Here is an 11,567-nt window from a genome sequence, read left to right as displayed (position 1 = left end):
CTCACCTGGGACCTCCTCAGAGCGTTAATCCTAACGATCCCAGATACGGTCGATGATGCGACTGTCAACGGGGTACTAGGAATGGCCCATCCGTGGGGACAGGCCCAAATAAAGGGAAAATTGTTATGTTACAGTATTAAGACTGCTTATATACTGTGCATGTGTCATGATGATATTAATTATTCTTGTGTGCCTAACAGTATTGCGGGGAGGGAAAATGAAATGTTGGATATCACTGTTGGTTGTGACCCTGTTGCTGGCCCTAGCAATCCCGTCAATCACACTATCATAGACAAGATCCGAGAGTTCCTAACTAAGGAGGGGGTCACTATGGAAGAGCTTCACAGTGAGACATAACCAGCTGTCCTCTACTTCACCCGTGGCACCCAAAACAGCCATGGGAGAATTAGTGGAAAAGTCCATGCAATCCCGCCAGGGTGACAGCTATTTCCAGCAGCTACAAACCTTTTCAGGTGTAAGTCCTACCCCACCTGGATAGGAGAATTCTGAGAAATGGATAGAGCAGGTCACACAAATGGTGCAAGAATGGGGGGATCACAGCAGTACAAGAGAGTCCGGATTGCGGAAAGCCTCAAAGGGCCAACGTTGGTTATAATTAGGGCAGTTAGAGAAGGGAAAGAAGCCATCACCTCTGGTGCATACCTGCATGCCTTAGAAAGTATATTCCAGGCTACTGAAAGTGGAGAAGAGCTCTATTTCCAGTTCAGGGGGATGTATCAACAGGAAGGGGAGACATTATTGGAATTTTTACACAAGTTAGAAGTGACCCTGCTAAAGGTTGTGAGCAATAAAAGGGTCTCTGCAGACAGAGTTAACCGCGCCAGAGAGGAACAATTAATACGCGGGTCCCCAAGGGAGATGTGATGACGCTATACCTTCAACTTTGAGAACAGAAAGAGACATCCCCTAAATTCTTAGAGCTCCTACGGGAGATAAGGAATGAGGAACAATGGATGGCTGTGCAGTCGCCCATATTGAGGCGAAATAAGTGTTCTCCACCCATGAATGGGATGTAGGACGTGCCAAGGGAGTAGAGGCGCCCAAATAGGCCACGACAGCGGATCTGAATAGGGTGGCTGATACACCCATGACCCCAGGTAACGTGAGATAGAAACCCTTAATAAGACATAATTTAAAAATATATACCATAATAAATCAAATTATGTTTGATTCATAATCCAATGGTACAAAATGATAATATAAATGTATCTATAGTATCTATATATTTTTTTCCCGTTTTTTAAATGTAGCATGGGAAATATTAGAAAGTGTATATTTTGATATACATGTATGTCTGCATGCATACAATCATCAACTAAATTGTATTATTGCATAAAACACAACTATTTATTTTATTTTCAGATGGTAGGAGACTGCTGTCTTGAATTTGAGACGTCACCATAGACCCAAGAAAGATCCCTTCGCCACACAATGCTTCACTCCCTAATCTTTTGTACAACAAACTTCAGTTAAAAAAAAAACTAGCCCTCTAGCTGTATCAACAATGAAGCTGCCACGTTTCATGCAGGGGTTTGGCAGGACATGCCACTTGTGACTATCAGGAGAACTGTCACATAATACCTCTAAATCACAGCAGACCTCTAACATGTCACAAAAACGTTCATTCCCAAATTTAAACCACATGCATGTATTTGAAATACATTTACATGGCACATGTATGCTTTTCTTGCCATTTTTTTGTCCAATGAAATAAAACAAAAACATTTTTGCTAAGGTGGACACTAAATACATGTATGTCACTATTATAGGGCTATGTTTGAAGAAAAAAAAGAAGCTCGACATTAACCCCTTTCTCAAGGGGTTACATAGACCAGGAAAGTGTTGGGAGGGCTACTTATGTAAAGCATCTTGTTTGCCCATGTGATGGCAAAAACTGAACAGAGTAATACAAATATCATTTAAAGAGCACAAGGAGTTTTATATAGATTGAATTAAAACATGTCATCGCCATATTACTCTGCTTTGATAGAAGGAACTTAGATAGCGTGCCCCCTTCCACACGCAATGCACTGGGACCCCAGTCACTCAGGGAGCTCCGGGTCACATGATCTGACGCAACCTTTTTTTTTTTTTTTTTTCAGGAACTCTCGCAGTTGTCACTCTTGGCACGTTCCACCTCCACGTTTGTGCGTAGGGGGAACCGGCGAAGAATGAGAACATCTTCCCCAGCTATATAGCCTATCAGCCTGCAAATTCCGCCGTAATACTGCCTAGAATATAGAAACAATGACACTGCGGAGTAAAACTGGGCGTTGAGCACCGGGATAGGGCGGTACTGGTGCTTACGTTCCATTCTGGATTCCCCTGCAGACCCGCGCGGGGTGGTACGGTCCAGTGGAACGTTCTGCCCTGCCTTTTTTGGGCACGGGGAGACGTCACCGCCGCTTGTTTGTGCCAGGGCTGCAGAGTGAGCGGCGGCCGGGCCCGGGCTCCCCACACCTGTGCGCTCCCGTCCGCTTTAACCAGGGCCATGTCCACCCCGGCCAGGAGGAGGCTCATGAGAGACTTCAAGAGGTGAGTAGCGCGGATACACACTCTCCCCCCGGGCTGTTACCCTTCCGCCTCTGCTCGCTCTCGCCGGGTCTGTTTTTTAGGCCCAGCGGCCCGGACAGGAAGAGGATCAAGTTCTGGTGACACCACTTTCCAAACACCCGGGCAGGGGAGTTCCTCAAGCCAATCACGGACACTCCCTACCTTTCCGGGGTGTCCCCTATATACCCTCTATAGGGGGAACAACTACAAGTTATCTGCCATCACATACAAGAGGCATCTTTCCACCCATCTCTTGCCAGACTTGTCACTTATCTCCTGTTGATACAGAGGCGTCCTGGCCACCTACAACCATCCTGCGTATTATTGAGGGAGTTCCAAAACTGGTAGTGGCACCGCTGATGGTACACTGGGTCCTGGGAAGTGGAAATACACACTGCTGTGACTCCTACGCACACACGTTGCTGGTGGGGAAGGGGTTATGCTGGATCAGATGTAAAGAGTGAAAAGTAACAAGATTCATTTTTTGTGTATGTGTGTGTGTGTGTGTGTGTGTGTGTGTACACACACGAAGACACTGTGCACCCGAGGGGAGTTGTGTATTTAAATATATAAAAAACACACAACCACCTTTTTCACAGAAAATTCAAATAAAGTGTGTATACACACACACACACACACACACACACACACACACCCCTCCCCCCCCCAAGCATAAGTAACTTACATTTGAGTAAATACAAGTAAAACTTTATTTACTCAAATGTAAGTTACTTATGCATGGTGTGTGTTTGTTGTTTTTTTTTTTTATATATACATTTATGTACCACGCACCCAGTGTGTGGTGTCTTCCTTGTTTCTGTTTGTGATCTGAGAGGATTCCCTCGTGGGTGAACGGAGCGCCCACCCAGAACTGCTGCAAGGAGGATTGTTTCTATATAGAGATCCCCACTGGAATTCTGTGTGCCCGCGATTGGGATGTTTGTGTTTCGCTCGCTCATCTATTATCTCTTTCGATTGTAGAAGTGGAAAGTATTAATTAAAACTAGGTGGACCAAAGTAAATATAAGCACAAGTACAGGCAGTCCTCGGTTATCCGACACAATGCGTTACTCAAAATGGCGTTGTAAAGCGAAACACGTTTTCCCATAGGAACACTGTTTAAATTAAAAGTTCTGTTCCTGAAAGCATTTTTAACACTAAAATACACCAAATATTTTATGCAGGCAATAAGATATGCAGCACACACATAAATTATATAGTGTATATACTGTATTATATATATAATATAACAAAATAAATAATATATTAGATGGTATATAATATTATATATATACTCTCTTACGACGCTTTGCAACAATGTTTATGTGAGTGTGTGTGTGTGTATATATATATATATACACACATACACAACGTTGCAAAGCGTCGTAAGAGCGTTGGATAAGCCATTTTGGCGTTGTAAAAATGAATATAGGTATGCATTGCATAGCGTTGGATAAGCCATTCGTTGGAAAGCGAAGCATTGTAAAACGAGGACTGCCTGTATAGATCCTTTGATGTGTCTGTACATGGTTGTTGGTAATGATGACAATCTCCCTTTTTTTTGTTTTTTTGTTACTGAGGTATAGAGATGTCATAAAATCAACATGAGCACCTTTCCTGGGTCTTAGAGCCACTGAGGGCACCGGACCCCTCGCCCAGGTCTTCTAGAACTACTGGTGGCACCTACAAATCACATTTGTATGTAGGGTTAGAGTAAAGCACTTATATTTTACAGCCTTTGTTCACTTTTAGGAAGGCCCTATAACGCTTGTATGAAGATAGGCAACGCAAAGCGCAACGGATTTGTCAATCTAATTTATTTTAAGACAGAAACATCACTGTGATGTTTTTGACTTAAAATAAATGAGATTATTGACAAATCCGTTGTGCTTTGCTTTGCCCATCTTCATGTACTGCTGGAGTTTCTGCAGCCTTCCACTCACTCGCAGGAGCACCGGAAACGCTTGTAGACATAATAGAAAACGAACGTGTGGGATTACATACTTTTCTCCGTGGACAAAAGAAATTTGATATCCAAATCATAATGAATTAGAGAACTGTTTTTGTATGCAGTTGGCTCAGAGATTATATTTTATGATGCAATAATAACTTCTTTCAGCATACATATGTCATCCAGCCTGCCAGGTCTCATCTGTTTGATTTATTTATTCTGTTTTTTACACAAACTTCAAGAACAGTTATTTATTCCTCTTCAGAAATCAAATGGTTATGTTGACGCCTTAATTAACAAGGGTTGTTGATGCTTAAAAGGTAACTGACAACTAAAGCATGTCTGTTCTGAACTCTCATATGTGGATTATCACTGCTTACAATTAAACTGGCTCTGTAAACACTAATTGTAATGCATATTTTACTATTTATTTTTTGTTTGTTTTTTTAAGTAAATTATTTTGCATTAACATGTCCAAAGATGTGCAATATCTTTTCTCACCCAAGCCAAATCTGGACTGATACCGTGAGCTAACTATTTACATGTGTTTATCAATGTAAATGTCTGTACAAAACTTAAATCTGAAAGTCACATTTTTTTTTCTTGTCCTGTAAAAAATAAATAAAACAAAACATGTACACACGTTTTTTGTTTTGCAAAATGTTTTTTTGCGCGGGGGGAGGGTATAATTATTATTAAAAACAGTATGTTACGTAGTGAAACTATGTTTGAAGATAACATGCAACAGAAGTATCACATTTCAAAATGAAATGCAGGTGAATTGGCGTTGTTTCCTTTATTCTGTGTACACTGGCTATATTGAAACAAAGTTAAGTACAAAGGTGCGAAAAACATCTCGCCTGATTTCAACTACTTCCTATATAGATGCTCTTAATTTACCATTTCTCAAATAATCACTTGCAAGTTGTTTATAGTAGACTCAGTAAGGTTGGCAGACTACACCCTTTTCTTCAAATCTGTTATTTTCCAGTGTCTTAGGAAATGTTAAAGTTTCTCTTTTGAAAGCATGTGTGGTAGAACAAAAGCATGAATGTTTTCCAGGCCCGAAGCTTAATTTAAAAGAAAAACGTTAAGGCCTAATACTCATCTTGAATCTTCAAGAATACTGGGTTTATTTTCTGTAGTTCAGTAATGTATTTATAAATACATCACGGCAGCACTTAGGCACAGTTTTTTTCTACGTTGTGCCAAGCCACTGCACACTTGGATGGATCTTACAGTACATTTAGTCTTTAAATGTCTTACATTTATTTATTTTTTAAAGCACTACATACTCCATCTTAACTTCTTAATAGCTATATTTCAGACTGTGTAACCGCAGAACAAATACTAGAAAAACATTTATTTTAGTTGCAGATTCACATGACCCATTTTAGAGTGATTGCAACCCACATTGTGTTGTCAATTAGAACGGCGTGCACCTTAAAATTAGGCAGGCCTAATATTTATTAATAACTAAATGCATGTAATCGCTGTGATTTTTAGAATGTAGCTTCAGTAAATATTGAGCAATGTTATTTTTATAAAGACTTGTTTTTTTAATACTTTTTAATTAACAGATTGCAGGAAGACCCTCCAGTAGGAGTCAGTGGTGCCCCATCTGAGAACAATATCATGGTGTGGAATGCAGTTATATTTGGGTAAGTAAACAGTTTATTCTCATACTCTAATTAGGAAGATTATTGCATGTCTTTTGGAGCAGAAGATCTTGGTCAAGGGGTGGTAAGAAAGAAGCCAAAGCCAACCCCCTGTTGGGTGAAGCTTGAGGGGCCACATCACACAAATTGGTAATCTTTGGGTGGAATATACCAGTGGTTTTTTTTGGGTTTTTTTCTTTCCTTTTTGCTCAAAGCAATACACCTCCAGAAAATATTTGAATAGAGCAACATATCTCTTCAGCTCAAACTCTTATTGTTCATAAGTGTTTACTAAATACCCTTTGTGTTATGCCAAAAATCTTGCTAGATTACATTTTATTTTTTGACACGTACCTTAATACGTATTTCAAAATGAAGACTAATATTTTGCATTGCAAACAACACAGTTGCAGTCTCCTTCAGCACTGACTGACTTTTAAACAAATCCTCTGAACAACCATTCTACAGTGAAATAGTAACAAATGTACTATCTTGAGTGCTGGCTGCACTTGGGGTAACCTTGTTCTGCTCGGCAAACTGTGCCGCATTACAGAAGAGGCTATGCAAAAAGGTCAAGTTGACCATATTGGTAAATAATCTGTACACCATAAAAGCAAAGCTCCTACTAAACATTGAAAAGTCACAATTTTCAGCCCACAGTTAATTCTTACTCTTCTTTCAGGCCTGAAGGGACACCATTTGAAGATGGTAAGTTCTCTGTTTCTTCAATAAATATTTAGTTGAACTTGAAAATGCTAAGATTTAAAAAAAAAAAAAAAAAAACTATGAAAAATCTGCTAAAGGTCTCTTATAGAGGGCCATATTTACTAAGGTGTGCTATTCCATAAGATTGTTTCCGGCTGTGGAAGATGCCTTACAGCCCATTCGCGTGAGTTTTGGTGCATTGTTGCAGAATGGCATTACTTAATATGGAACAGAATGTCCTAAGACTTCAGATAGAAAATACCCTTCAGTGTGGTGCCGGTAATGCCTGGTTTAACCCTTGGCTACCTTCTGGACACCCATTTGTCTAGCATGGAAAATAGTCAGGTGATATGTACACTACATGTATTTTCAGCGTTAATGTGATCATGATCTATTTTGGATGTAGGGCAATCAGTTTGACCCTGAAAAAGACAACCTGTTTATTGTTTATACTTTACGAGCTGCTGATCTCTGGTACAATTCTAACCAATTTCATAATCTGCCTCCAAAATGGGATGAACTAGTACAGTAATTTGAACAATACATTGTGTATTTTTTATTTATTTTTATTATAACTTTTGTGAATAGTTTCTGGACAATTACGCTATAGGTACTGTACATTACTTGGTGTGTTTTTTAGGGCATGTATATTTTACCCCCCTACCTTGTTCCTTAAAATAACCATGCTGCACTGTAGAGCAATTAACCATCTCTATACTTCCAAAGCTGTGACCAGAAGCTACAGCTACATTGTAAGTGCTACATTTTAAGTGCAAAGACATGTTTAATGTTGTAGCATGTTAATTTTTAGGCAGACATTCTAAAATTACTAGTTAAATTCTTTGTAATCCAATACAATGGTTCAATCATTCCCTTTGTAATGGCGATATCTTCTCCCATAGGTACTTTTAAACTCGTAATAGAATTTTCGGAAGAGTATCCAAACAAACCTCCAACTGTTAGATTTGTATCAAAAATGTTCCATCCGAATGGTAAGTAGCTCTGTTGCCTGCAGACATGGGGATGTGGTAGAAATACAAAAATTGATCAAGTGGCGACTAGGGTTGGTCAGTATATCGCGATAACAGAATCTCCCGGTGTGCCAATATGGGAGATTACCTGTTATCGTGGTATTTCGGGATGCTGACTCCTGTGGTCAGACGTGCAGCTGTGCTGTCTCTCTGCCCCTCTCCCAAAGTACTCTTCTCCTCCCCCCCTCCTGCTTCTGAATGCTAACTCTGAGGGGGGGGGAGGGGGTTTGGAGGGGAAAAGCGTATCAGAGCAGTGAATGGTAACGTCCCTCACTTTTCTTATGTTATCCCCTTTCTCTCTTCTGCGCTCCCGGGACACTTAACCCCTTCCATCCTCCCCCTTCCTCTGGGAGTCAAACCCACCTTCTGTGTCTGCACTTCACCTTTCTTACCTACACTGATTCATCACTCTACCACATTACTCACCCTTATATACTCCATTTTAAAACACATTTCACTTTTAAAATGAATTTAAAAAGATTTTATTTTTTGACCAATCTTAAGAAAATGTTTTTTATTTTATTTATTTATTTATTATGGAAGGATGGGGATGAGGGAGGGGTAGATGAATGAGTGGGATATTAGGATGATGGGAGCAGTGTGGGTGAGAGAATTAAGTGCAGATATGGAAAGAGTTTGGGAATGAAGACCCCTTTGTTCTAGTAAATCTAAATAAAATGTGTTGTCAAAAGTCCTCAAGAACCCCCAATAGGTCAGGTTTTAGGGATATCCCTGCTTCAGCACAGATGACTCATTCATTCAGTGGCTTAGTCATTTTGACTGAACCACCTGTGCTGAAGTAAGGATATCCCTAAAACCTGACCTGTTGGGGTTTCTTGAGGACTGGAGTTGGGAATCACTGATCTAGCATTATATTACTTCACTGGGTAGGAATAGAAGAGGGAATCCATCAATAATGCTTAAATGGTATCCACTAAAAGTGTCTGTGTCTGTGTGTACAATTGGATTTACAGATAGATATGGTAACATATATACACTCACATGGAGTGCATGGGCACCAAGTATGTTTTGTAGTAAGTCTCGTATTCTTCCTCTCCATAGATGTTTTAACATGTAAAAAAATAACAAGGCAACCGTGGCGCAATCTGAAGAAACCTTTTTTTTTTTTAAAGATTTTGTGGGTCAATTCCCTAACCACACAAAGTAGCAGTGCTTTAAAGCTTTGGACAGGTTTTCAATTGTATGGAGCCAGCCGGTGCAGGAAAAAAAACTCCCCTAGAGACTGACACACTTGAGACTGGTGTTTCTTTCTGCACCGGTTTGCTCCATACGTCTCGATGTTTATGGGCATTTTTTTGTTGAGTGGGAGAATATCCGTCACTGAGATTGTACCGCATAAAGATGTCCGCATCATTGGTCCATTTTGGCGCATACTTTTGAATGTGATAAGACATCTTTGTTGTTTTTAATTGCTGTTTCACAACAAAACAAATAAATTTTATGTAGAAAGGGAAATTACCATTAAGTCAGCGTTGCATTTTAATTGAAATATCGTTCTACTGTTTTCAAATGCGAAATTATATAATGGTGTGTGCTTCTTTGCAGTTTATGCGGACGGAAGCATATGTTTAGATATCCTTCAGAATCGTTGGAGTCCAACTTATGATGTCTCTTCTATTTTAACTTCAATCCAGGTACGTATCTCACATTTTAGCAATTTCAGTAATGTACACGTTTTTGTCATCACTGAAGAAGCTAAGCAGCAGTCATTGTTTGTTTTACATGTTGTCTTTCAAACAAAAAAAGGCCTTTGGCAGTTTGTGCAGGGGAGAATGTATTATCATTGGGACTTTGCCCAGAATTTAGGTGAATTGGCAGGTTATGCAGCATATGACCTTGAGGCACTGCACAGCAGTCCTGGGTTTTGAAAACTTTTACCCTCAGTCAGATTAATACTTTTGCTGCAATATGAGGCTGCAATGGGTTAAGGGAATAGTATATATATAGCTCTATCTCTATCTCTCGAAATAATAATATAGGACTTCTGATTGCCCACCAAATTACTCCTTGGGGCAGTGGGCATTATTGGTCAGTTAACCTAATCAATGTAATTTTAGCTAGGATTTGTGTGCAAAAATAGGACAAATCATTTTTTCTGTTTCTCGTATATCCAAGCTAGCTGAATCACAAATAGGGAAATTACCATTCTACAAAGACTTTAAATAGAAGACCTCATGGGTGTGGCTATTTTTACATATGTTATGTCCTTACGGTGCATTATGTTCATTTTTATAGTTGTATGGAAAAATTTACTCCCCCCCCCCCCCCCCCCCCCTAGCCACCAAACTGTGTTAATTTGCTTGTTTGCCAAAACTAGTTGCAAAGTATTAATCCTCATTCTTTTCAGTCTCTTCTTGATGAACCAAACCCGAATAGCCCAGCCAACAGCCAAGCGGCACAACTTTATCAGGAGAATAAACGCGAATACGAGAAAAGGGTATCAGCCATCGTCGAGCAAAGTTGGAACGATTCCTAATAGATCATTTCCTCTGTGCAGCACATTACCTTTGTCTCTTGTGTATAATTTAAGTCGGTAAAAGACACACAAATGCTACTACCGATTTTAAGTGCCACAAAGCTATAAGGATTTACATACAAAGTTGTTGGCAAACACTGAGGAAAACAAAAAAACCTTTTTCCCCGCTCCCCTGTTTGGAAAATTTAAAAGCTTGTGTATCTCTACTAATGTACTTTTTATTGCATGGTATGCATGGTATGAAATAAGTTATTGCTACATTTGTAATATATCCTGTTTGTATTTTTTTTTTCCCCCTCAAAATATATAATGTTGGTGTGGAGTTTTCATGAAAGAATATACACATTTTGTAAATTTGTATTTTTAAATCCTAATCATTTTGTGGATAATTATTATTTTTTTTTTAATAGGTGAGCACCTGCAGTTTACTTGGGGGGAAAAGTTTATATAATTTTTTTTTTTTTTTTTAAACTGTTAATTGAATAGCTCAGTAAAGAGTCTGTTAATCACTTAAATTTGTTGACCGATGAACATTTCCTTTTGGGGCATATATACCAATTTTATTTTAAGACATTTCTATTACTTTTTGGCACAAGTTGATGCATAACAATCTTAAATGGGGTGGGGGGGAGAGAAATGTCTAGGTATGAAGATGTCCTATATGACATTTTGTTTGAAATTATTTTTACCCGTGCCTCATGATGAATACTTGAATGATTGCGATTTTTTAAATTAAGACAGAATTGTCTACCGTAGTTTCGTTTATAATTAGTTTTGGTAACTATCATTTATTGTATTCTTTAATAGCCATATTCTAAAAATACTTTTTTTTTTCAATTTTAAATCTATATAATGAATCCGTGCTGCATCAAATACATTTCTAATCTGATAGTGTATAATCTATGAAGAGTGTTTTTAGAGTTTACACAAAGTTAAACTTGGCGTACGATTCTGATAGACTTTTTATATTTATATTTATATTTATATATAGTTTATATTTATTATAGACTTTATATATATATACACGTACAAACTTGTTTGTTTTTAACATAACATTTTCATCTGTTTCTCCAAGCTCAGTCCATGTCTGTGAAAACAGATGGGGACAAAATGGAGGGAGCTGGTGCTGATTTGAGCTGAGAATATCGACG

At 38.8% G+C, this 11,567-nt stretch overlaps 1 protein-coding gene and 1 long non-coding RNA gene across 2 annotated transcripts; both read left to right on the top strand.

Annotated features, from left to right (window-relative positions):
- The first annotated feature begins 2,397 nt into the window (after nucleotides 1–2,397).
- Nucleotides 2,398–10,790, top strand: UBE2B (ubiquitin conjugating enzyme E2 B). Its single transcript, XM_075601160.1, has 6 exons — nucleotides 2,398–2,556; nucleotides 6,106–6,186; nucleotides 6,866–6,891; nucleotides 7,791–7,880; nucleotides 9,486–9,574; nucleotides 10,288–10,790. The coding sequence occupies exons 1-6, from the start codon at nucleotides 2,513–2,515 to the stop codon at nucleotides 10,414–10,416; spliced, it is 459 nt and encodes a 152-aa protein (XP_075457275.1). The 5' UTR covers nucleotides 2,398–2,512; the 3' UTR covers nucleotides 10,417–10,790.
- Nucleotides 2,564–5,167, top strand: LOC142495546 (uncharacterized). The gene is made up of 2 exons (XR_012801758.1): nucleotides 2,564–3,041; nucleotides 4,155–5,167. It is a non-coding gene; the product is annotated as an uncharacterized LOC142495546 (long non-coding RNA).
- Nucleotides 10,791–11,567: the final 777 nt, after the last annotated feature.

The sequence above is a fragment of the Ascaphus truei genome, chromosome 5, assembly GCF_040206685.1.
Source record: "Ascaphus truei isolate aAscTru1 chromosome 5, aAscTru1.hap1, whole genome shotgun sequence".
NCBI classification, from domain to species: domain Eukaryota; kingdom Metazoa; phylum Chordata; class Amphibia; order Anura; family Ascaphidae; genus Ascaphus; species Ascaphus truei.
This window is presented reverse-complemented; position numbering and strand designations above follow the sequence as displayed.

Bases quoted from the DNA above. Each gene is read 5' to 3' on its own strand.
- UBE2B (XM_075601160.1), top strand. From the start codon at position 2,513: ATGTCCACCCCGGCCAGGAGGAGGCTCATGAGAGACTTCAAGAG. The intron at 2,557-6,105 runs GTGAGTAGCGCG...TTTAATTAACAG, and splicing joins CTCATGAGAGACTTCAAGAG to ATTGCAGGAAGACCCTCCAG. The intron at 6,187-6,865 runs GTAAGTAAACAG...CTCTTCTTTCAG, and splicing joins TGGAATGCAGTTATATTTGG to GCCTGAAGGGACACCATTTG.